This window comes from Cheilinus undulatus, linkage group 12 (assembly GCF_018320785.1).
Source record: "Cheilinus undulatus linkage group 12, ASM1832078v1, whole genome shotgun sequence".
NCBI lineage: Eukaryota > Metazoa > Chordata > Actinopteri > Labriformes > Labridae > Cheilinus > Cheilinus undulatus.
The window spans coordinates 17,967,486-17,994,067 of NC_054876.1; the positions used below are offsets into that span (position 1 = coordinate 17,967,486).

The window sequence follows — 26,582 nt, forward strand, 5'->3', positions numbered from 1 at the left end:
AAATGGAAGGAACAAAATAAAGATCACAATTATTGAATCAATCGAATCAGAAAACAAATCGTTTGCTACTCAATTTTCTCTTTCTGGATTTTTTTTTCCTGAAGACAATTGCTGAGATGTGAACAGCGACCCATTTCTCTGTTTTTTAATGGTTACTCTTGTTTAACTCCCTTCTGGTTAACATCCACTTACCAATAAAGTGGTATTCCCTCCTTTAGTAGGTAAGGTATGAAGAAAAGGGAAAAGTGGGGCAACATAAGTGCATCATTAGATTCACAAAATGCAAGAGAAAAAGACACAAAACCCTTCCCTGCCAGTGACTCATGAGACAATGCATGGAAATCAATGGAAAAGAACTCAAAAGCAAAGAGGAAAACCACAATGTGCAGGGAACCCCTCACACACAGAGTAAATCCTCTGGGCCCAGTCACCTCCTGAACATCACAGAGCAACTGGCTGGCGAGAGTTAAAACTATTATCTTTACCTTTTTATGAAGTTATGAAGGATTTTTTTCTTTACCAAATTCTCTCCATGGACTATCTAGTCTGGTTTAAATGAATATTTAACCTGACACTTTCCAAGCTTGCTATTTAGGAATCTGCCTTTGACACTCAATACGTATCCTAATAAAAACACCTATGACAAAAATCTAGAAACATCACCTAGTAAGCTTGACTATATGAATGACTCGGGCCTGTTCCCTTGAAGAAACTCGACTGAACGGTGTTTGTTCAGTGATATATAATCTTTTGGATTTAACATTTCATAAGCCTTGAATCCTTTGGGCTTCAGCAACTACTCTTAGAGTCAAGAATATACTTCAATAAATTGGAACTAAGAGTTTAAAAGTATTTTTTTACTTAGAGGACGGGACTGTCAGTACTTTTTAATTTTTTCTTATGATCATAATACCACAAAAAGACCAAAACCAACAATTTGCTGATACAATTAATAGGTTTTTTGTTAAGAATCCACAGTATGATTGGCAGACAATCAACAGTATCGGCAGACAAGAAAGCTTCTCCCTGTATTTACAGCCGATAAATCATCTGTAAATATTAAGTTTTAAGTGGATCACAAACTACATGATAATTGTATCAGTTGTCAGCCTGATAACATAATTCTCGGCAAAGTCAGCAAAGGCCCGATTACTGGATGGCTCTAAAGATTATCTAGCCAGATTGCCTTGTAGTGTGTGTTGTATTAAGAGTGAATTTTGTCCTCTCCGTCCTGATCGGAGGCACTCTGACTCAATATTGTAAATATTAAACTTGTTCAATATTTACAACCCAAAATCCTGTTGTGTGTAGTGAACACCGAGAACATCCATCCACTATCCATTAGCTACACCGCTTATCCCATTCGGGGTGGGGGGGCTGAAGCCTATCCCAACTGTCACTGGGCGAGAGGCAGGGTACACCTTGGACTGGTTGCCAGTCAATCGCAGTTAACATTGTCTGCCTATCTTGCTCACGCTGCCATCTGGTGGATCCCTGTAAAATGTTTTGATTTTTCCAGCTGGTTTAATATCTACTGATGACATGAACCAGAGCCACATATGACCAACAAGTGGTATCTAACGCCAGGAAATTCTGGTATCATACCATTTTAAAATTAAAAGTATAAAACAGTACTCCAAAATTTGGTATACCGCGCAACATTAGTAAACCTGAAGCATCGAGTTCAGATGGATATATTTGTTGTTGCAACAAATGATCGTTTAACGTGTACTGTAAAACATACCACAGACAAACAAGGGAGGAAGGTGGACCAAAATTGCAACCGCAATAGACTTAGCATGTAGCTAACAGCTGGCCACATTAGCTTGTTCACTCTAAAGTCAAGATTGATTGCACAAGATTTGGAGTTTTAAGAAAGGAGTCAGATAGTCCGTGCGTGGCAGGCTTTAGAAAGAATCTAGCCAGAACCAACAGATTTACATCAGCTGAAGTCCCTTTTCTCTCACAAGTATTTTTCTTGTTCATTCATTTATTTATATAGCATTACATTAGATAATCATCTCCAACAAATCAATATGTCACTAGTGTCTGATTGATGTTTACTATTCTTAAGCTGCTAGTGTTGTTCCATTAGTTGAAATGTTGGTCTGTCCCTTGTTTGATTTTGGTCACTCTGGTAAAATCCAGTGATCCCTTGATGTAACTCTGGTCCTGTAAACCATATGGTATTTTCAGCTACAACTTCACTGCATCAGTCAGAGCTAGCAGGGAATGTGAGAATGATAAACAAGGTAAACAGGCCTGCTAAACATCAGAATGCCAGCATTGTCATTGTTTGTTTGCACAGAGAACAGCTCAATTTATAAGCACGTCTGTACACTCTGTACTGTAAATCTTACATCTCATGGAAGGGAGAATCCATTCACAGATAACTGGTGCTGTGGTGTATCTCTTAACTTTTGATCTGTAAATGAAAATAAATAGTCTCTAGGTTTAATTTTGCTGTCTCCAAGACACCTTATGCCCGGTTTGTTGGTAGATATGCTTTCATCCAACCAAGATCCTGCAGGCCAGCTAGTTGCGTACACACATGTGAGTGTGAGAATGAAATGGCAGGAATACACAGCTGACCAACTGCAAGTTGCGTAGCAGGAAAGAGAGCAGCAGTGCAGGCATAGAGGCACAAAAAGTGATTCAGAACGTTATATTCTAATTGTTTGACAGCGGTTATGCTATAAATAACTTGCAAAGAACTTTTCTTAAACCTGACACGTAGATGCAGGACATTTGCATTGAAGTGGTGCTGCTGAGTGGCTCAACTGCGGTCTATCAAAGCATAAACAGCCTGTTTAATTCACCGGTCAGCAGATATGCTGTATTAAGTCCCTTTATCATTGTATTAATATGTACATGTCAGCGTTAATGTCTGTTACAGACAGAGCAGAAGAGTCATTAATCATAGCCTGATTTCCGTGATCACAGCGTAACTCTCTAGCAGCATATAGCCTAAAAATATCCTCAGATAATTGTTTGTTTCAATTCATAACAATAAGTATTAACAGGATAACTTGTTCCTGCCTACACTGTCATTAATGTGTGTATATCAGACTGTATGCAGTGTTTATTTATTGAGGTGAAGAGGAAAAAAGTTTGTTGGTTGGGACTTAAAGTCAGGTGCTCACTAATTGTTATGTTCATTTTTAGGATAATTCAGACTACCAGGAGGTTGCAATGAAGAACCTGTCATGGTTTGAGCTAATTTTGTGATGAAGGAAAGTTCATCTGTGTGGGCTTAATTTCCCTAAACCAAGTTTCTCTGTGGCTGACAACAGACCTCATCATTTTATCAAGGAATAATGAGCATTCGACATTGCCAGTTTTTGTGTGGGTCACTATCTGTTGAGCTGTGATGCTCTACAGAGCCTGCATGTGTTTTAGCATGATAGGCCCATATTGGGTTATATATGACATTTTTATTTGCCACTGCTTTATTGATCAGGTCTTATCTAATTCATGAATTTGGGTATAAGTACCACAGACACTACAGAGAAGGAAGAGGGTTTCCTTGACTGACACATTGTTGGTTTTGGTCTTTCCAAGGCATATTTTCCTGCTGAGAAAAAACAGACAGAGCATTATCTGTTACACTGGAATAAAATTTCTAACAAACCTGTATTTTAAAAATCAATCAAACAAACAAAAAAAATATATATAGGTTTGATGAATGGATAAGAGGATGTCTAGAGCCGGTAATACTTTCAATGCACTACCATTTTTTCCTCTGCAAGTGATAAACAGAAAGAAGGTTCATCTCCAAAAATAACTGTAAAAAAAAATACAACTGGATCTCATGCATGCATTGTAATACTATGATTGAACTGCTACCTAATCTGAGATACAATAGAAGCACCGAGTGGCCCTTTCAGAGAGAAGAGACATTCTCTGCTAAAGAGAGGACAACTAAGCGGAAAAAGAAGAAAACACACAACCACTGGTGCTTATGACAGTTGTTAGAAACAGTCGTGGAAATCAATATGGTGAAAATCATAAGACGAATGTACTAATTCACCGACAAACAGAGAGATGCTGGACAAACAGGAATGCATTCTACTAAAATAAACCAAATAAAGAAAAAACAAAAAGCAAAAGGAGAAAAAGAAAGAAATGGACCTGGAAGATAGAGCGGGATACTGGACTTCAGAATGAAGTTAAGAAGGAAAGAGAAAAACCAGAGCTCTACGTAATCCAATTTTTTAAGAGTCAAATCATAATTGATGGAGTCAAATTAATTTAGACCATTGTTTAAACAACAGAAAGAGAGAAAGAGATAGAGAGAGAAAGAGAAGAGAGAGAAACATTGACGTCACTCAGGCTAGGGTGCTTGTCACATTCTCATCTGCATAAAGATCACGTGCGTAGGCAAAGCATTACCTACCTTCCATTTCAATCAGTGACACGTATGCAATATCAACAAAACAAAGGAAAGAAAGAAAAAAAGAAAAAAAGGAGAAAGGAATGTTCTCCGCAGCGAAATGGGAAAAAGACAATGACCTCTTTTAGTAACAAAGCTACATACTTGTGTCCAGAGACTAAGGAGAAATAAACAAACCAAAAAGTAAAAGTAGAGAGAGGGAGAAATAAAAAATAAAATCCAGATGGAATTCAAACTAAAATAAGAAACAAAGGATGATTCTATTCACTACATGATTTGCTTTGTCTTTTTCGCTTGTACAAATGCAGCCATATTTGTATCAAAACAGGGGATGGATAGAGGTAAGTGGATAGAGTTAAATTTCATATTAGTGGACATCCATGTAGAGTAGAAGATCTATAAAGAGGAGGAGGAGGAGAATGAGGAGGAGGAAGAGGGCATGCAGAGCTCGCAGATGTGAAAGATAAGTGGGAAGTAAAATGCCAGGACAACAAGAGTGAGTCACACAGGACACAGATGATCAGGTAGGAGAGGAGGAGGAGGAGGAGGAGGAGGAGGAGGAGGAGGAGGAGGAAGGGAGGGAGAGAGAGTCAGTGCTAAGATGTACAACTAAAGATTTAGCACATTTAAAAGGGACCCCAGTCACATTTTTAGCCTGGGTTGTCTTCAGAAGCAGCAGCACTTCTCTACTCTGTATTTTTTGTATGCCAGCCATGTTTCTTCCAGGCGAGCTTTGTTATTTATTCATCAGAATAAACACAGGTACAGTAGGAGAGCGCCTCAAGGAGCAAATCTGCTGTTTAAACTGTTAGTGAGAACATGGGAGCTAGCTTCAAAATGGCTTGGGTCCCTTTAAAATAACACTTATGTTTTCCAATGTGAGAGTTGTCCCAGTTATTTCCAAGAGTCAGTGTAGTTGTGTTTGAAAACATCCATTAGTAATGAGCAAGAGGACGACTGGCCTCGTTTGGGACTGGCTCGTTCATTGTGTAGGAGACAGCCTGGAAACTTTGCATTGAAAAGATAGTTTGTTTGTCAGCTTTTTACAAAGTCCTTATCTTTAAAGCTTTCTCTCTTGAAATAAGGAAGTATGCGCTGTGTTCCCCACCCCAAACAGCCATATAATCTACTTTGCTGGAAGAAGATTTACAGTAGTGTCTTCCTATGCATCTCCAAACTATGCAGTATACGCATGAGGGTATGAGGATGACCTTCATCAGATTGCATTCAATGTTTACCAACCAGTATTAATTTTCTCTGCTATTCTTACCCACAAGCCTGTGCATAGCAGAAGGTGCTCTATGTAACATTGGCTAAGCTGCCACAGCTGCTACGTGTTCAAGCTGCAATGCAAGGTTGGGGTAATGTTTTTTATTCTTCATGTCTCCAAGGCAGTTTTGTGACCAGTATAAAATTTGGACCTATCAACTGCAACAAATGCATGTAATGAAATGGTAAAATATCATGTCCCAATTCAATGTTTACTGTATATAAATATGCTCTTTGAAAGTCAGTATGTCTACAATTCATAACTCTAGAATATACTGCCAATGCTGCTCCTGGTGATTAAGGCTTGTCTTTATTTTCATAGGCCACATCAGAGATGTATGGTCTAGACCTTACCTTTTTGTAAAATGTTTTGAGATAACTTCTGTTATGACTTGGCACTACAAACAAAGACTGACTGATGATTATTAACTGGGGAGCCAATCAAATTTAAGTGGGCCTACCAGATCCACCCCTGGTCACAATGACACACCGTGCAGTAGAGAGGGGAGGCACTGATGGCTCATGTCCACATTTAGACATAAATAAGCTACCAATCTCTTTAGAAGTGTTGTTGCTTGAAGATGAGTAGCACAATATGCTTTGAGATTTAATTATTACTTAGATTTTCTTTATTTTTACCTTTTATGCTGTCCTCTCAATCCACAAATTTTCCCTGTAAAAATGTTTGTTTACAGAGTTAAAACAGCGACACTTAATGTTCTAATGCTGACAATTTTTCATGGTACTTTTAAGAATTTGCAGCAGGCCAAATAAAAATGGACACCCATACTCTCAAATGTACAGTCATGGACGAAAGTATTGGCACCCCTGGAATTTTTACAGAAAATACACAATTTCTCCCAGAAATTGTTGCAATTACAAATGTTTTTGGTTTCCGCATGTTTATTTCCTTTAGGTGCATTGGAGCAACACAAAACATACACAAAATTAACATAATTTTACACAAAACTCAGAAAATGGGCCAAACAAAATTATTGGCACCCTTTTAAAACTGTGGATAAATCATTTTATTTCATTTTATTTCAAGCATGTGATGCTCATTTAAACTCACCTGTGGCAGTAACATGTGCTAGCAATCTAGAAATCACACCTGAAGCCAGTTAGAATGTATAAAAGTTGACTCAACCTTTGTGTTGTGTGCCTGTGTGTGTCACACCAAGCATGGAGAAGAGAAAGAGGAGCCCAGAATTGTCTGAGGACTTAAGAAGCAAAATTGTGGAAAAATATGATCAATCTCAAGGTTACAAGATCATCTCCAGAGATCTTAAAAGTCCTTTGTCAACTGTGCGTAATATAATCAAGAAGTTTATAACCCATGGCACTGTGGCTAATCTCCCTGGACGTGGACAGAAGAGAACAACTGACAAAAGAATGCAATGCAGGATAGTTGGAATGGTGGATAAACATCCTCAGTCAACTTCCACACAAATTCAGGCTGTCCTGCAGACTCAGGTTGCAAAAGTGTCAGCTCGGACCATACGTCATCATCTGAATGAGATGAAGCACTATGGCAGGAGACCGAGGAGAACGCCTCTGCTGACAAAGAGACATACAAAAGCCAGACTGGTGTTTGCAAAAATGTACCTGACTAAGCCTCAATCCTTCTGGGAGAACATTTTGTGGACAGATGAGACTAAGGTAGAGCTTTTTGGAAAAGCACGTCATTCTGCTGTTTACAGAAAATGGAATGAGGCCTACAAAGAAAAGAACACAGTACCTACAGTCAAACATGGTGGAGGTTCAAAGATGTTTTGGGGTTATTTTACTGCCTCTGGCACTGGGTGCCTTGACCATGTGCAGAAATCATGAAATCTGGAGACTGTCAAAAAATTTTGGGCCACAATGTAGGGCCTAGTGTCAGAAAGCTGGGTCTGCGTCAGAGGTCATGGGTGTTCCAACAGGAGAATGACCTGAAACATACCTGAAAAAGCACTGAGAAATGGTTGGAGACAAAGCGCTGGAGACTTCTGAAGTGGCCAGCAATGAGTCTGGAGCTAAATCCCATTGAACATCTATGGTGAGATCCTAAAACTGCTTTTGCAAGAAGCACCCTTCAAATCTGAGAGACCTGGAGCAGTTTGCAAAAGAGAAGTGGCCCAAAAATCCAGTTGGGAGGTGTAAGAAGCTTGTTGATGGTTATAGGAAGTGATTGTTTCAGTTATTTTTTTCCAAGGGTGTGCAACCAAATATTAAGTTGAGGGTGCCAATAATTTTGTCCTGCCCATTTTTTGAGTGTTGTGTAAAATTATGTTAATTTTGTCTTTTTTCTTCAGATTTTTTGTGTTGCTCCAATGCACATAAAGGCAATAAACACATGTATACCAAAAACGTTTGTAACTGCAACAATTTCTGGGAGAAATGGTGTATTTTCTGGAAAAATTCCAGGGGTGCCAATACTTTGTCCATGACTGTATACTATTAAAATATTGTGTATATGCTTGAAGTCTTTATGTGGGAAACAGTGAAACAAATAAAGAACACTGAAGAAACCATAGTGATTATTAACAGTTTGAAGTGTTTATTATTTGAGTTACCACTACTTTTTGAGTATTTATCTGAATAACCATGCTGCTCTTTAGCACTATCAATTTGCTCTTAACAGTTGTCCCATTTATGTCCTTGCTGCTATCTTTTCAGGACTTGTTAGAACACCAAGCTATCAAGATTTAGCCACTGGTCCCTTCAGTTAAGTGATTCTTGCTGGTTGCAGTGGTCCAGAAAAAGAGTGGAGTTGAGGGGCACAAATGGTTTAGAGTTAAGATTGCACCCCATGTATGTTGGCTCCGGTTGCAGTCCGGGCTGCAACTTCTTTCCTGCATGTCTCTCCACTCTTTCGTCTCTGTTTCTGACTCTATCCACTATCCTTCTGTCTGAATAAATATATATAACAATATAATAATGTTGTGACTGATGCTTTTATAGTTTTCTTTTTAAATCTGTGTTTAATAGTTTCAAGAGAGAGTGCTTTAAGGAATGTTGTTGTTTTGTGGATTTACTTTTGTTTCACTAATTTGTTTCTCTGCACCTTTCTAGAAGCATCCATGACTGTCTCTCTTGACGTCAATGAGATGGATCCCAAGAGGACAACTACAGAAACACAAACTGAGATGATAAAGACAGAAAACCAAAGCTGCTATAGAGAACATTTGCTAAACCACACAACTGCTGCAGTAAAATCAAACATCAACTGGATCCAGATCACATAACCACCCTCCTCTCTGCCATAGTTTCAGTCTGTGATTATCATGAAACAAATATCTACACTTATGGAGGAGATAAACAAGAGGCAACATCACCTTATGCTTCAAAGATGCTGCTTAAAAAAGTTAGCCATTGAAATTCTCCTCTTGATCTACATCCTGCCTGAACAGCTCAAATGAACAAACAGACCTCCTTTTCCATAGAGTAGAAACAAGCGTCAGGGATAGAAGAGACACTGCCACCTAGGGGCAACATGCATGTCGGCATTTGTGTAAAAACAATAAAAGAGCAGAAGAGTATGTTTAACTTGTGGTTGTTTCTGCAGTAGCTGCTGGGCGCCTGGAGGAGAAGAGGATCTATCACTGAGCAGAGAGCAAGTGCTTGAGAAGAAAAACAACTGTATTGACAAAAAGAAACTATTTCACATACCCAGTTAACCTACGTGGTCCAGTTCCAAAGCATTTGAGTGCTTTTTATATAAACAAGACAGAAAAATTGTGGCATTTATTCATGGGTAAATACCAATTAAATTGATAATAAAACCAAAAAACATAAAGAAACAGTAATGAATGAAATAAGCAGAAAGAGAGAGACAGAAAGAGATCAAATGAGACCTCATAGACACATGCAGGCTGGAGTAGAAAATAGAAGACATCAGTTCTCTGGTTTAAGTGTTTGAAGACAATTTAGGCATCTTTTTCTTACTGGATCATTTCACAAGTGGTCCCTTTGGTGTTAGTCGAACGCTACAGTAAAACAAAAGACATTGCTGTTGCCTTACCGTAGCTCTAATGATCATTTTATAGTGCTTTCATCACAGACTCTGGGCTTCAGGTAATCAGAGACTAACAGAGGTGCCAAAACAAACTAGGAGTGCTTACATACCAAAAAGTCGATCTTAAAAGGTACACGTTGTATTTGTGGATTCAGCTGCAGCTAAATACAGCAGAGGGACGCTTTTAGTTTTGGAACACCAGGTAACAAATCAAAAATTGAAAGTAACACTGTTTCCAACATATTTTATCTTAATGTATGCGCGAATGAGTCATAATTAAAAGAAAATAATCTAGGGCTGTGTATAGATCCTAGTTTATTAAAGTCCATAATTAGGGTATTCACTTTTTTAATTGCATTGATAACATGCTTTGTTGTCCCTTTCAGCACACTTTGGTTAGGCCTGCAGTGTCACCCAGCAGCTATAGTGATGGAAAATAAGTAACATTTTAAAAAGTAGTAAAACTATTAAATATTTACCTTTACTTTTACTTATTTCTGTTAAATTTGTAAAAATTTGTATTTTTCCATGGTTAAATTTACGTTATAATATTCAATTTACCTAAAGTTCCCTATTTTCTTTCAAAATAAAAGCAGATCTGTATCCAAACAGGAAGTCAGTTACTTTTAGTTTAAGACAGAACAAAATCCACAATGAATCAAAAAGACTTTTGAATGCAAAATTGTGGAATTTCAATTGTGACAGATGGAGATTAATCATAAACTATAAAAATGCTGGACTTAATCGGGATACAAGTTTTAATTGTTTGACAGCCCTAAAAAAAACATGCCCGCAGGATTCTTATTCATTAATTTACGACAGAAACAAACACTAGCATGACATCTGCAAGGCCTAGCCAGGCTATACGACTTTTGGTTTGAAGCCTGTCACAGGAACTGTGGAGCACAAAATACCTAGTATAGTTTTGGGTTTGATTGAGGTGTAAACATCAATTCTCAGGGAGAAATCTGATTTATCATGATTTCATTTGGACTGAAACATGAACACGCATTTAAAAGTCTAGTTTTAGTTAAACTGACAACAACTAGGACTTCTTCTAACTGCATGACAATATACTGACTGTGTATGCAGCCAGCAAGCCTGCAGAAAACGGTTGACAATGTGGAAAGCTGACTTTCATGGCTGCTGAGAAAAGTATCATTTATCAATACCAGAGAGTTGTTTCAGAAAGCGTGGCTTTGCTGCTAGTTTTGCATGAGTAAATGTACTGAAGCTCTTTAGTCTTTTACAGTGCTGTAAATACAATTTAAACATTTTAACCAACATGCTATTAAAATAAATGTAAAAATATATAAATCATCATTTATAATATAATATAATATAAGAATGATAAGAATATTCTTTTATGTTTTTAACTTTTTCTCTAACTTGGTGATGGATGCATCAATCTTTCTAACCTTGCCATTAACACACATTTTACCAAAAACTTTTAGGATGCTATAATATAATGCAATAATGTTTTAGTGGGGGATTTTGGATATAATCGTGCCTAAGTTTTGTGTAAATTTCAAATAAATGTTATTTCAAGGAAACAGTTATTATTTTTCACCAATTAAGAAATTACTTTGATCCTGACTTCTTATCTAACAATGCAGGCCCTCTGTAGCCTTGTATTTCTTAGCATTTAATGACTTTTGCCCCATTTAAAACTGTTTGACAACTAAACACCATCTATATACTCTGTTTAACACTTGACCATGTCTGATCATATAGCTATAACTGTCTAACCTCTGTTTAACCTTCATTTAATCATGACATGAATGCATACAAAGAAACATAAAATTATCTCACCTTCTTCAGTTTTCTCTTTTTGGTTTTATTCAGCCCTTTGAATCTTCCATAAAGCCCAGAACTAACAGCTGAGAGGTGCACCTCCTTCAAAGCCGTATTTTCACAATTCATTTTGTCATCCTCTGATCAAGACTTTCCGTTAAATAATTGGATTAGTCAGTTCAAGAGGATTCACAGACTGCTATCACTTTGAAGCACATCAGACATCTGATCATAACTCTTGCAACATCGTCTAATTAAGACTTCATCTGCAGGAAAACTTAGAAGTTCTCATTCCTGTCTGACACATTTTTCGCTGATATTTCTTCTCATCTGTGGAAGTTTTTTTGTATTAAGAAGTCATACCTGTCCCTTGCTCAATTTTATTTTGTTTTCTTGTGCCTTAGCAGACACCTGGTTGGTGAAAAAAAAACATCTTTTGCCCATTTGTTGGGAAACATTGTGTGTCAGTGTGCATCAAATTTCCATCTGAGGTGTGGTATGCTAATGTTGAGCTTCGACTCAGAGGATGTGTGCTGAAATGAAACACTAGAACCTTTCATCTCTTTGCTCCCTCCCTGTGTTACCGGCAAACAACAAGAAAAAACAAAAAAATCAAGATGGCAGAGGAGTCAAAGAGAGCCAGAAACAAAGCAGCAGGAGCGGCAGCTTTTACACACCAGGGTTTTTACATGTCAAAATAAGATTTATAATAAAAACCTGAAACCTAGAAATAACTGATAAATAATATTTGAAAGAAATAAAGACAATGAGAATTTATGTCAACCAACACAAAAGATAAAACTCATTTGTAGAGACTGTGGAGATACCGTTGCAGTGGGTGGGGGGAGGGTGGGGGTGTGGGAGTGTAAAAGAGTGGAATACATACATCGTGCCCTTTTTCGCCCTCGCTGTGGTTGAGTCTGCCAGCCTTTCCGTTGCGGCTCCGCTGGGTGTGGTCCCCGTTGTGCCACGTGGTAGGGGTGTTCGAGCCCGGGGACAGCGAGGTGCCTGAAGCTTTTTGTCCGTCTGTCTTGTGCTTGGAGTTCAGTCTATAAGAGCAGAGACACAAAAAAAGAAAACCACCTTACATTAGGCAGAGACACACATCTTCCTGGGAACAATGATATTAAAAACGTTCGACTGTGTCTTATGTTGGCCTAGGGCCGGCTCTTATTTAACCAAGTGCTACAGGGAATGTCTGGACTACAGTGATAGTAAGACTACTTTTTTATTCCCTAAAAGTAAAATAACTAATTTTTAGTCATTTTTCAAGTGCAGTAAAATTTGGATTATATATCGCACTGGTAGTTACCTTGCAGTCTAATTTTGGGGGGCTTATTCAGAAAAATACAAGGTTGGCTGGGCCACTTCAATTGCCCTCACCTTTAGTGTATTAGAGTTAGTTAAACCAGTCCAACATGGATTGAAATACACTTAGAAATTGAATAAAAAACAGCCTACATCACAGCTTTCCATTGATGGCTGGCAATGCAAATAGCCAATCAGAGCTAAAGATTTCAGGGTTGCCAGTCAGATTTCAGGGGAGCCCTGGTTTGCCCTGGCTGCCACTGTATCCGATAAGACTTTATTGTATAAGATAAGACTTTATTGATCCCCAGAGGGGAAATTCTGGCATTGCAGCAACACAACCGGTAGTAAAAATACAATAGAATTGAACAAATAACTAAACAAAACTTAAATAAAAAATTTAATTAAATAAGAGACAGTACGTATATACAATTCAAATTCCTTTTCAGGGATAGTAAACATATGATATCATTTGTAAATTGGAGGTTGAGATGAACAGTGGAGCAAATGAGAGCCATACGTAATGCTACTTGCTGCCATAATCCATTTATTTTTTTTTTTAAGATTTATTTTGGGCATTTTTGTGCCTTTAATTTGATAGAGGAGGACAGTGGATAGAGTTGGAAACAGGGACGAGAGCCTGAGAGAGACATGCGGTAAAGGGCCTCAGGCTGTCAGAGGTTAAGATAATTGGACCTCATGTTCAACCCTCAACCCTTGCATGTGAACGTGGTGCCCACAAAACAATTTGAATGATTTTCTTCAAACTTATAAAAATCTTTTCACTCTGACTGCAGAATAAATTGATCAGTTTTTGGTGCTTATAGGTCTAAGGCTTAAGTGGATGGGCCTCATATTCATCCCTAGCATGTGAATGTGGTATCGCCAAAACACTTTGAAGGAGACATGCAATTTATTTAATGTGTCTTGGTATGTCATATTGGTGTATCAGTCACATGTAAGATAAAAACACAGGTATTCAAATTGCATCTTACACACTGGATTTTACAGAAGGTGCACGTTGATTTCAGATGATGCAGTAGGGAGACAGCAGTAATCCCTCACCCTCTTAGACAGATTATGGAGAGGTTGTGCTTGTGGGAATTGGTAATGATAAAGAAAATGAATGTTGCACCATCTGTTTTGCATTTATATGGTGTTTGCACAACATCCATAAAGCTGCATTGATTTTCTCAGCAGTCAGTTTCTGTATATCTCAGTTTTTTGCAGTTGTCAATGATGGTTTTACACCGTTCTCAGCAAGTCTCTCATAAAGTTGGTCTATTAGCTGAGTTTATTTTCTGCTCTAGTGTGTAGCCTCTACTTCACTGTATTATTATATTATAAAAACAGAAAGCTTATTTTCACATTTTAATTGGCACTGCAAAGATTTCACATCTATACATTTTTTGCCAAACTAGCTAAAAGGTTCACAGAATAAGCTTCTTTTTATTAAAAGGAATGAATAATGAAGTAGACGTAGGTTTGGTCCTTGTTACTGAATGGTTATTTTTTTCTCTTAGAGTAAAATTTCTAATTGCTCTTGAAGGAAAAAGGCTGCTTCTGTGGATAAAAAGACTTGTGACTCCAGAGAGCATGTAAAGTCTGACAGTTTACTTCTAATGTCAACTTGTCTCTACCTGAACTGTGAGCAAGATGCATTCAGGTTATTGGTACCACGTTTTTATATGAAAGATTCTTTGCTGCAAAAGGTTGACAAACAAATACATGAGTTCTTATGAGGCTCTTTTTAAGTCTGAAAAATTATTGACTAAAAACTTTGATTGTATATTATGTAACACCTTTCTTTATCTATTCTGCTCTGTAATTGGCTTTTTAGACTCTTACTTGCAGTGAAAAGGGAAGTTTTGTAGCTTCTCCCCCTCTTTTGCCATAGAAAATAATTCAAAAGATGTCAGATGTTATTTCAGTAGTCTGAACTCTTCAAAAAGACTTTATAAGAGAAGTTCTGAACATTAAAAAAAAGCATACAGTTAATTTGGCTTTTTAGATGAAAAATAAGACAGTGCTACAGCAAAAGCAACAATGAATATTTTTACGATCACACTGAATATGAGTGCAGAGTGAGCCATCACGGTCACTAATGGGGGTTATTATCTGACATACGGAGCAGCCCCATTTGTATCCTAATCTATTCCCCCGAGGAGCAAGAGAGACTCACAGTCATAGGGGTAGCTGCTTGACAGTTGGTACAGCTTTATCAGTGTGTATGTGCTGGTACAAGTGTGTATGTGGCTGTGCGTCCATGTGAGGGCTGTACCTGGTGGGAGATTTGGAGGTGCTGTGGGTGGAGGATAGGGAGGCGCTCCGGGAGCTGCAGCAGCTTCCTTGACGCTGTGAACTCCTGCTCGGGGTCTCACCAGGGGATCTGATGGATGACAATGAACGGAAGGAGCACACACACAAGCATACATATGCACACACAAAGCCATGAGTATGAACACACACATCACAGGGACACACAAGCCACAGCGAGCTCAGTGGTCTATCTCAGGATATGTAAAACAGTTTGAGCAGAGCCAAACACTTTCAATATAAATTCTAATCAAGACACGCTGCAAATGTATGGCAGAGAAATTGTGATTCTCTGCAGTTATTAAGATTCTGTCCAAGTCTGTGTGTGAGATAATGGGTGTAAAATAGCAATAAAAATTTATGAGACTGATTCGGAGCCATTGTTAAAGACTAAGATGTTGTTTGTTTTACTGTGTGCAGGGAAAAATCCTTCTTCACTTAAACTTACACACTGTGCACTATATGAACTTGACATTTTATTGATAATGCTCATGAACCTGTTGAAAGTGGGGCTGGGCAATATAGATGGAAAATCACATCTAAATATTCTTCAGCTGAATTGTTACATGTGTGAAATATCTTGATATTTTTAAGTTAAGAAGTAGCAAATGGTTGTAACAATACAAAAAACAAAACAAAAAAAGTAAAAATTAAACAATATTAGTAACTGCTTCATACAGCAACAACAAAAAGAAGTCCTGGAAGCCCAAAATTGGACAATAATTATTTCAAGTTATTAAAATTTGCAGGCAAACTCTAACACACTGGTGGTTGGTAGCTCGCGCGCATGTGTGTTTTAAAAGGAGACTGCCTGAGCATGCAGCTGGCTGATTTAGACAACACAAAGTGACCTAGAACTGTTATATCCTAATTGTTTCACAGCGGTTCCAATGTAAATGACTTGGAAACAACATCCTATTTTAACATGAAGATGCAGGAAGTAGTGCTCCGAGCGTAGTGCTCCGAGTGTCTCTGCTGCCCTCCGTCAAAGCATCAACTCCTGTCACCTGGTTAATTCACCAGTAAGCAAATACAATGTATTTAGTCCTTTTATCATCTCATTAAAGTGTACACATCAGAGTACACACTGTGCGATTTTAAGCCGACCATACGATAGTCATGGCAGAATGTCATCTCATACTGTGCGACTGAATCGTTTACGACGCACAACCATTGCGCACAAGCTGTGTGCTCACACTGTACGATTCGATGGTCGTGCATGTCTTCAGTGCTCACACTGTGCAACTGAAGTCGGGATAGACTGTGACAGAAACCCGCGAAGTTTCCTTTAAAAAAAGTCTCAGGGTCTGAGGGTGAGGTGTTTCCAGTCATATTCTCTCTCTACCCCTCTATCTCTCCCGCTTTCTCTCTCTCTCACTCTCTCTTCCTCTCCCGCTATCTCTCTCTGTCCTAAACACACAAACAGCAACACCTCTGTGCCAGCTGCAGGTCTGCAAATAGGAATATTTCTTGATAGTTTATTTCCTTTATCATAGCAGGGTGCATCAGAAAGTCATTCCAGCTGTTGTCTTGGTAATTTAGGATGTTGTCTGACCGTTTACAATGGAAAACAGCATGACAAATGAAACCCGATCTGACTGAAAGTCGCCCTGACTGCAAAGTCAGTTGTGCAACTCAAAATCTGTGGCTGAATTGCAGGAAAATCACACCCTGTACACCCAGCTTAAGTGTCTGTTACAGACAGACAGAGAGCAGAAGAGAGAATAGGTGATGTCCTCTGGTCATTAAGTCCTGACCAGCTGACTTTTTTATCTTCCACTTAACGGTAAATAAAAGCTGCATTCTGTCTGATGTATGCATGTAAATTGCACAGCATGGGCTGGAACAAGTGGCCCTGTTATTGTTATGTATTAATACAAACAATTATCTGAGGATATTTTGTAGGCTACGTGATGCTAAATAATTATTGTATCGTTTTCACTGAAATTAAATTGTTAAAATCAGGTGCACGCTGATCATCTCTGAGTCAGATGTTATTTTCCTACAATGTAATGAGGTTAAAAAATAATCACTAATGCGTCCTGTCTTGGATGAAACTGATTTTGAGAAAGAGAGAAGGTTTTCTCTCTCCTTTTTTAAAAACCTGAACAACCAATCAATACATCGCTGTTCTTTTGGTCAACCAAGTTTTATGTTTTGTAGACTAGAGCCCAAATAAATACGTTGGCAACCATGGCGTAGCACAGGGGGGAAAAGGGTACTGATTACCCAGGCCCACAGTAGGGACGGACCCTTGAGAACCCTGCAATGAAAAGTGTGTTTTTATTTTTTTATTTTTTGTAGTAAATAGTGCCATTTTTGAATCAAAAGTGACTTAATGAATCAGTCAACAGACTGAAATTGCATCAGAGTAAAATAAAATACTGGGGGGCCCCTGCTCCTCCCTTAAAAATCTCCAAACAGTGTAGTCCAGGGCTGCAAATTAATGCAAGTAAATTTAATTTAACCACAGTAAAAATGTTGCTCATAAATGGGGAAATTATGGTTCAAAAATACGTTGAAATTCAGATATTTGTAAAAATGACACATTTGTTGCTTGGCTAGCCTGTTAAGGGGGGCCCTGTGAAATATTCTTTCTCGGGGCCCAAAAACCCTTGCTACGCCTCTGCTGGCAACATTTGAAAAAAATATAGAGAAACCTTAAGCAGTTCCACAAGCTTTCCCAATGTTGCCAACATATTTGTGCAACTTAGACAGTGTGCATGAGTTTGCCAGCAATTTTTTAAGGTTTAACAAATATATCACTTAATATTTGGTGTCTGGGGGCTATTGGGTTTGTTGCTGTGGCAGGTATGATTATCATTAGATTTTTGCTAATAGTACAAATGCTACTTAATTAACTGAAACGATAACTCCCATGTAACTTAAATATTTCAGACAGATTATCTTGGGGTCAGTAGGCATATCATTTTTAGTGGTTCCTTCTCATGCTAATTTTTTTACTGAGCATTAGTCCTGGTATTTCCTTTTTAAAGTCAGCATCAAAGTTCACTATATCAATGTACAGAATATTGTCTTACCCTAGATCTTATTTGAAAAAAATAGCTTGATAAGTTGATGCATTGCCCAGCCCTAGTAAAAAAAAGCAAAGATAAAGAGTGTGTCTCACCTCTTTTTCTGTTTGTTCTTGTCTTTGTGTTTGTTCTTTGGGCTGCCCGATCTGAAAAACACATCACATGTGAGATAATGAAGCTGTGCTCAATAAAGCAAGTTAAAAAAAGAACTCACCATTCACCCATATGGATTGCATTGTGTTCCAAACAAACAGTAATCAATAGGCAGAAATGACAACAACATTACTCATTCAGTCATTTGCAGCATAGTGTTTTAATGCAAACGGCTATAAATAATGTTAACACCACTCTGTGTGTTTTGGTTTGTTTTACACACACACACCTGTATCTCCTCTTTTTCCTGGAGCCAGATGCAGATCTATAAAAATGAAAACACCGCAATCAATATACTGGAGGAGTTTACTAATCCACACACAGTATGCCACAAAAGTATGTTCCAAGAAGCAGGTTTACTTAGAAATGTCCAGATTCATCTCTTGCTCAAAGAGGCTCATTTTACATCAGACCATGATCCAGATTTGGTTTTCTTCTGGGAATTTAACTAAACCTGCTTCCTGAAATAAATTCTAGGACATCAGAGGTATTGTTCTGGACAAATGCTAGAGGATAAACCCAAAATATAATCTGCTCTGTCATCCATCTGCACATTTCTATAGGGCTGTGAAATGAAGCCAACACAGAAGCTCCAAAACCTGCAGTTCCCATACTGGCCACTTGAGGCAGGCATCAAAAGTGAGTCCTTCCCCATAGAGTTCTATATAAAATTAACACATTATAGGTCTGTCATTAAAAACTTTTTGAGCTAATTTTTGTAATCATGACTTAATGAGCAGTGATTTTTATAACTTGCTTGATATTATCATTGAAAGGTTAAAACTATGACTAAAAATAACCAAGGAAATGGTAGCTTGCATGACAGATGGCCTCTGTTAATATTTCAACTAAATTGGGGTGCTCAATGTCAAATTTCACATATGTTCGCCCTTGTCTCTGAATAAATTATGACTCATAGTCTATCTTGGTATAAACATCTACTTATTAATTCTTATTAATACAATTCTGAAAGTAATGCATGCCCTTTCAGTGTTTCCCACAGGTCTGAATTTTACTTGCGGTGGTAGCCAGCGGAAAAGGTTGACATTATTTGCAAGCACAAAAAATTTCACTTCAATTAAAGTATCTACCAATACTTTACAATTAACTAAATTATCTTTTTTATTCTAGCATATTAGCATTTGATTATTACTACAATATTAGTGAGCTGCACAGCCCAATTCCTTTAGAATCAGAATCTTCAGAATTTTAATTCCCTAATTTCATTAACTGTTTCTTATTCTGAAACTAACCTTATTTCAAAACTAACTAAACTAACTTTAATCACAGAGGACTTTAATTTGCTCACCCTGAGGTCTGTAAACCTCAAACTCACCTAACCCAGCTTGTACCTGTCTGTATGATCTCAAATCTACTACAACAGCACTATGTTTGATCAATGTTTTTATTGAACACCAGTGAAGTGTTTCTTACATGCTCATTGTGATCTGCTTTAGGACGCGCTAGTACAACGCGCACATAAAATGTGCTTTGAAAAGTGAGATTATGTACGAGTTAATTGATTGTGGAAGAGTGGATATGTGGGTAACTACACCTTGATGGGCTACGTAGCAGTTCGCTGCCACCTGTGAGAGAAATACTAATCCTGTGTTGTCAACAGTCTTCTCCGCTGTTCACTCACAACCCCCCAAACTGATGTGTGTGTTTATGCAAATGAGGGGAGAGAAAGCGAGCTGCTGTGGAAATGATCCAACCTTCTGTCACTCATTCTGCTGTGACCTGACATTGTTTCTTAATAATTCATCCAAAACATTTGCTTTTGTGACATAATGGGACACTGAAATGCATTCTCAAGACCGTTAAAATAGGAAGATACTATTAATTATTATTTGAAATATATATTATTATTTTCTTCCTTTTATCTGTATGTTTAATTTTGGATTTTTAGTTTACATACTCCTGTTATTTGCCTCCTGAAGGGTGAGGGTGGGGTGGGGGCAGGGAACTTATGTCATGATCTTCATTTTACCATATGCTTTGTATATGTTAAAATAACAATAAATAAAGTTATTAAAAAAAAAAAAATAGGAAGATGCTGAGATGGCCTGTCAATTTACTTTTTTTTTGCCATTTGTAAGTGGTTTGGCTTTATTTTAAAGCATCAATGAATTTAGAATAATTTCAAGAGATTAAAATTGGTGAAGACCAGACGTGCTGCTGTGTTTTGGATCATCTGCAGACATTTAGGTGTGCATGCAGGGAGGCTTGCCAGTGCGGTAGTCAATGCGCCATATTACAAGAGCCTGTACCAGGAACTGTGTTGAGTACTCTGTTGGGTAGGGTCTGATCATTTTGATGTTAAAGAGGGCAAATTGGCAAGACGGAGCAATCAAGGCCATATGAACCTTGAGGGTAGCTGGTCATCAATCATGACAGTGTGATTTCAGGCAGACTTAGCAGGCATGTGTTTATTTCATCCAGGCTGGATATTGATCTAAGGTTGCATGCTGAGACTGGCTGGAATGATGCACAAAGCTTTGACAACATTGAAAGAGCTGAAGTACAGAAGCTTAGTTTTTGATATTTTGACTAGTTTTTGACTATGAACATGTTCAAGTTAGTGTGAACAGCAGGAGAATCATGTATTTACATGTGCTAGCTCATCAATTTATATTTAATGCTGTGCATGTGGGCACATCCCTTCTCAGTAACCAATCTGAATAACATGCATTCATCCATATGTGCAGAGATGTCCAAAGGGAGCTCTCACAGCTCACAGATTTTTAGCTGGTATTGTACAGGTACAACAGGCACCGCATATCAGGGCATTTAAGAATTTGTGCCTATAGAAGCTGCTCCCTGTGAAAAACCTGGATTGTAGCACTGAGAGACTCAGCCTGACTTAAACAGTGTTTTGAGTGTGCAGTAATGATGGAGGTCAGACACTCTTCGGTCCTCTGTGTTCCACTGACACATCACCTACAGACCACTTTCGCCCTCAGTACAGTTTCCATGGTGATTAGTCAAGGCTGTGTAAGAGCTGTAGCTTTGTTTCTGAAGAGCTCTACATCTCCTCTGCTGGTTTACACACCTACAGTACGCAAAGGAGTGGGAGGAGAATGGGTTAATTCTCTGAGAGGGGAGTAATAAAGCTGTCACAGTAATGTATGTGGCTGATATGTGACTACGTGAGATGTGGCCTTAACAGCAGAACATGCTTCCCCTCGACTGGAGGGGAGTCCACTGAGTACTGAATTGTATATATGAGGTGGTGTTCTGCAGAGCTCATTATTCTGTTCCTCTCCCACACACAGCTTAAACCCTCATTTCCTCTACTACAAGGACAAGGACAGCCAAGTGAGTGAATCAGTGTGATGTATGAACCCAAACTACCAATTCAAGTCATTTTGGAGTGGCTTCAGAGTTGTTCAGAACATTGGAGCTGAATCAGTAGAAGTCCTTATGGACTAGTTGTTTTAGTTGGGTTGGAAGCATTAATGCATTTATCATAATTAACTACGGTCCACAATCACTGCATTAACTTTCTTAAAATCACAACAAATCACATTTTACCATCCCTTCAGCAGACTTTGGTTAAGCCAATACAACATCTCTAAAACCACACTGGTGTAAAATAAGTCCACTATTGGTCCTTAATGTCTCATTTCACACTAAAAAATCCCACAGACAGTTCAATAGACAAGTCAAACGTCACAAACGTCTTGTGTCATCAAATATTTCCTTATTTCTTATTTCCTTTAAAATAGAGAACAAATTCCCTTTTCTGTAGGAAAGTTTAGTCATAATCTTCCATCCTCCAGAAGTGTCTTATTCTCTTTCAAAGTTAAGGAAATCAAATACCCTTAGTTTGAGACAGGACAAAAATCCAGCATGAAACAAAAACAATGTTGAACACAGACTAGTTGAATTTCAAAATGCAACAAAAAGGGAGGCTAATCACGATTAAGGACAACAATTTTGGGATTAATTGAAATCTAAAATTGTAATAGTTTGACAGCCCTATTTTTACTTGTATAAGAAACTGTATGCAACATTTTAAATACCATTATAGCTAATATGAATTAAATCCTAATTTAAGTATTGTTAAGAGATGACTTTGAAAAAGTGAAGTGAAGCTGTTTGGTCAGAGCACTAAGGAGGAGAACGGGGAGAGAAGTGGTGCACTGAAGAGTTTTGGCGTTACTTCGGTGTTTGTTTTGGTCTGAGTCTGGTGTTAAAGAACAAAATCTACTGGACAGCTACTCTAAAAGATGCATATTGTATCTTTATTAAGTAATATCAAGTAATTTGGATGCAATGAAGGAAGAAAGTTTTCATTAAGTACATTTGTTAAATTTGTATTAAAACAACACAAAATCTATATTACGGAAGAGTATTAGGGCCACTGAAAAAAAAAATTTTGAGACAAATTTTTTTTTTCAATTGTGAGAAAAAAGTCAGAATTCTGAGATTAAAGTCAGAATTCTGAGATTAATCTCAGAATTCTGACTTTTTTCTCACAATTGAAAAAAAAAAATTGTCTCAAAATTTTTTTTTTCAGTGGCCCTAATACTCTTCCGTAATACGTATTGTTTTGCAACAGAGACGAAACATTTCTTGCAATTTTGTCCTTGCAATAAGCCTGGATGGAGAAGCGCTTGCTTTCTCTAAGACTTGCTGCACGTTTTATTACTTATTTTTAAAACAAAAAATATTTGTTTCGGTTCATAATTTGTGATTGCTTGCAACTTCTCACAAAATATTTATTTAGTCTGGGGTTATAAAACAGATTTTTCAGAGTCTGAGTCTGAGTCAGAGTGAATATGATTTAATTTCAACTTAGTGTTCTAATGCCTTTTTTATTCTTGGAAGCTAATGTGAATTTATTCCATGAGTAGCTTTATTGTAGTTAGCTTTCTCCATATGTTAAGTAAGCAGTAAATTACAAAGTGTGTCATTGAAAGTAGCTTTCTAAATGCTCTGGAAGGCACAAGTCTATACTGTATATGTGAAAGCAGTTTATGCATGAGCCCAACCTAAAGCTGCTCCTTTAAACGTGTATATATTTAGACCAAAAGAATTTCTACAGGGAAAGATCAAAGTCGTCCTCCCCTCCCCTCCTAGCGTTACATTTAAAAAAATCAGACCAACATGAAGGGAGGCTGGCTCCTCAGGGGAGGAGCCCTGCATACCTCATCTATACATTATTCATACATCAACAGTACCTGCAATGCAGAACAGCTTTACTCTGAGTCAAGGGGAAAGTGTGAGGATGACAGTGGAGGATGAGAGGGACTGGGATGTGTGTGGATAGATGAGAGGGGAAAAACAGGAGCGGGGCAGTGCACTGATGCTCAGCAGTTTGGTGAGAGGCTCATTTTTCTTGTGGTGTGCGCCCCCATACAGGCTGGGTTATTAGAGCAGCTCCTCTCCCCCCTCAAGTCAGACAGAGAGAGAGAGAAACGGGAGGAGGAGAACGCTCCACAACAGCTTACTGTTGTTATAATATCCCAGGGCATCATATCAGTATTTGTTGGTGAGCTCATGTGCTTTATTTCCCTTTTCTTTATGACAGTCCCCTCTCTACTTTTATGTCTACTCTTACTTGGCTGTTAATGGTAATTGGTTTCCTTTACTTTATCCTGCTTCTTTATTTTCATCTATTTTTTCGTATCCATGCCTTCCTTTAATATTGCCTTTTGTGCATTTTGTCTTGCTCATCTACAGTGCCTATAAAAGTATTACCCTCTTGGATGTTTTAGCCTTTTATTGATTTTTAAATCAATCATGGTCAACATAATTGGGCTTTATTTTATAAATGTAAAAGTAAAAACAGATTTCAACAAAGTAATGTCAATAGAATAAAAAAAATATGTAGGGTAAAATAAGTGACTGCATAATAATTCACCCCCTTCAAGTCAGTATCTAGTACATACACCTTCAGCTGCAATCACAGCACTATGTCTGTGTGGATAGGACTCAGTCAGACTTGCACATCTGGACACTGCAATTTTACTCCATTCTTCTTACCAAAACTGCTCAAGCTCATGCTCAAGCACGGGGGAACAGATGTTAAAAGTCCTTTTTTTAGTCCAGCCACAAATTCTCTGCTGGATTAAGGTCTGGGCTTTGACTCGGCAATTCCCTCTTCTTCATGCTCTTTAGTTTTTCATCATATTTTTTATACATTCCTTTCACATGCTCTCTCTTATCTGTTTTTCTTCCTCTCTTTAACTCCACTTTCTTTCTACCTAACCATCTTTTATATTCTTTACTTGGTCAAATTTTGTTTTTCTTCTTTCATTTTTCATCTCATGTTTCTTCTTATATCATGACTAAATTATTTTCCTTTTCTGTCCTTTTTTTCTGTTATATTCCCCTTCCTTTCCACATTCCCTGTTTTTCCTTTGTCAAGTTCTTTCTCTTTTCTGTGCTTTCTCTTCCTTTCCTCTCTGTTCACCATTTTGTTCCATTTTCTTAAGACTTGCCTCCCACTCCACCCCACTTCTTCCTGCCTCCCTTATTTTTTTCTATCATTTTCACACTTTACTCTGTGTTAATATTTCTTCTTTAAAACCTCATATCTCTTTCCCAATAAATCTGCCCTCCTCCCCTTCTCTTTCCTCTTTTTTACATCCCCCATCTTCCAATTTTTATTCCTTTCTTCCTTGAATAAAAACTTTTATTTTCCTTCCTTTAATTATTTTTTTTTCTTACCTTATCTTTTTTCCCCTGTTTTTCTTCCCATCACTGTGGGAGACATTGTCTACAACCCCTTAAAGACTCAGACTTTCTTGCTTGTGCTGACATGTTTCTGATGACAAGCTCAAACACACGCTCACCTGTCTCTCTTGTGTTTCTTCCCACTCTTCTTCTTCTTTTCTCTGTGAGTGGGTGACGAGCTGCCAAACCTTTTGAAGGAGAGAAAAGACACGTTTGATTTGTGCATTTGCCGGCAGAAACACAAGCCTTGGATTGTTGCTTTATTCTGTCTTTAACTTTGTACTGTGTTACAGTGCATCTCATTTTTATCAAAGGTGCCATTCTTTAAGAGCTCAGCTGATTTTCTTACAGAGATTCTCTTTGTCTCCAGTGCTATTCATCCCCTGGCCTTTTTTCTTTTACTTTTTCATGTTTTCAACAATGCACCTTGTCTTTATATCTCTTTTTATTCCTTGTGCTGACCTTGTCAAAAGAAAATGAAAGCTGAAATCATGCCTGCCTAACGACTCTCTACTGTCTTTCCTCACTCCTTCACAATTGCAGTATCCAGTGGCTCATTTGCAATAATCACGCCAAAATAATCGGAAGCCTATTTCAGTATAATTGTTCTGTCAAGGAGGCTGGAAAAGATGAGAAAAACTGAACTGCTTCATCAGTGGAAGCTGTTTCCACTCACCGACTCCTTCTGCGGCCAGATTTCTTCTTCTTCCTCTTCTTTGGACGCGGTGATGGAGAGCTACTTGATTTCCTCTTCACTCTAAATCAGTCAGAGAGAAAACAAGAGAGGGAGATCAAGAGGAGCAGAAATAAGTTACATGTGATTGTTATAATAATAATTTTCATAAATAAAACATTTCTGATTATAGTTATTTGCTGCAAGGCGATAAGTGTCTATTTTCTCATTTCCTCAATTTAGTCAGACACAAAACAAAATATTAATTCAAATATAAAGCACAGTGGAAACAGGAAATCGCTGCGAGGAAATTACACTCAATCTTTCCTGCAAAGTGACACAAACAGAAAGCACAATCTAAATGACCATCTACATTATGGTTTTCAAACACAAATAACAGCGGCTGTTTATCTGCGGGTGTCTCGAGTGTTGCTCGAGGATTTGAAGAGCAATTGCTTGAATTTCATGTTTATGGATATTATCAAAGGAAGTACCCAGCAGCCATGTGGAGGAGATAATGGGCGGCTGATTTAATTCACCACTTGAGAGGTCAGAGCTGGTCAGCACAAAGCCATTATTCCATAAGTGTGTTTGTATGTGTTTGAACATGTGCTTCACCTGTTGTCACTGTGGTAATCGGGCTCATAGTCTCCGTCTTCATAAGCCAATGTTCCAGGGTCGCCTTCATACCCATCAGGATGATAGTGGAGGTGGTTTACCCTGAAAGATTAAAAGAAAAGGACTGTAAATATGGTGATCATGTATATGTGTGTGTGTGTACTGTGGATGTGGCAAGTCCTGATCAAAATGTAGCTTCTTAAAATGATTACAAACGTAAACAAGCAGTCGTTTTTTTAGACATGCAGTTTTATTTTTTGCTTGTCTGCATGCTTTTCCTTGACATTTGTGTCTTTAAAGATTTGATCATTAAGCTTAAACACAGATTCCAAGAACTAATGC

The 26,582-nt window shown here is 37.9% G+C and overlaps 1 protein-coding gene across 2 annotated transcripts in view; it reads right to left on the reverse strand.

Moving 5' to 3' along the window:
• The window catches only part of srrm3 (serine/arginine repetitive matrix 3), a 182,730-nt gene that overhangs the window by 17,178 nt on the left and 138,970 nt on the right, over positions 1-26,582 (reverse strand). For both annotated transcript variants that reach the window (XR_005992699.1, XM_041802223.1), the window contains exons 5-11: positions 26,241-26,342; positions 25,626-25,706; positions 25,069-25,137; positions 18,495-18,530; positions 18,208-18,258; positions 15,043-15,150; positions 12,340-12,502 (exon numbers count right to left, since the gene is read on the reverse strand). Coding sequence is in view for 1 of the 2 variants with exons in the window: in XM_041802223.1 (XP_041658157.1) it covers positions 12,340-12,502; positions 15,043-15,150; positions 18,208-18,258; positions 18,495-18,530; positions 25,069-25,137; positions 25,626-25,706; positions 26,241-26,342 (610 nt within the window). In the remaining variant the exon portion in view is untranslated. The remainder of the gene's footprint in view (positions 1-12,339; positions 12,503-15,042; positions 15,151-18,207; positions 18,259-18,494; positions 18,531-25,068; positions 25,138-25,625; positions 25,707-26,240; positions 26,343-26,582) is intronic.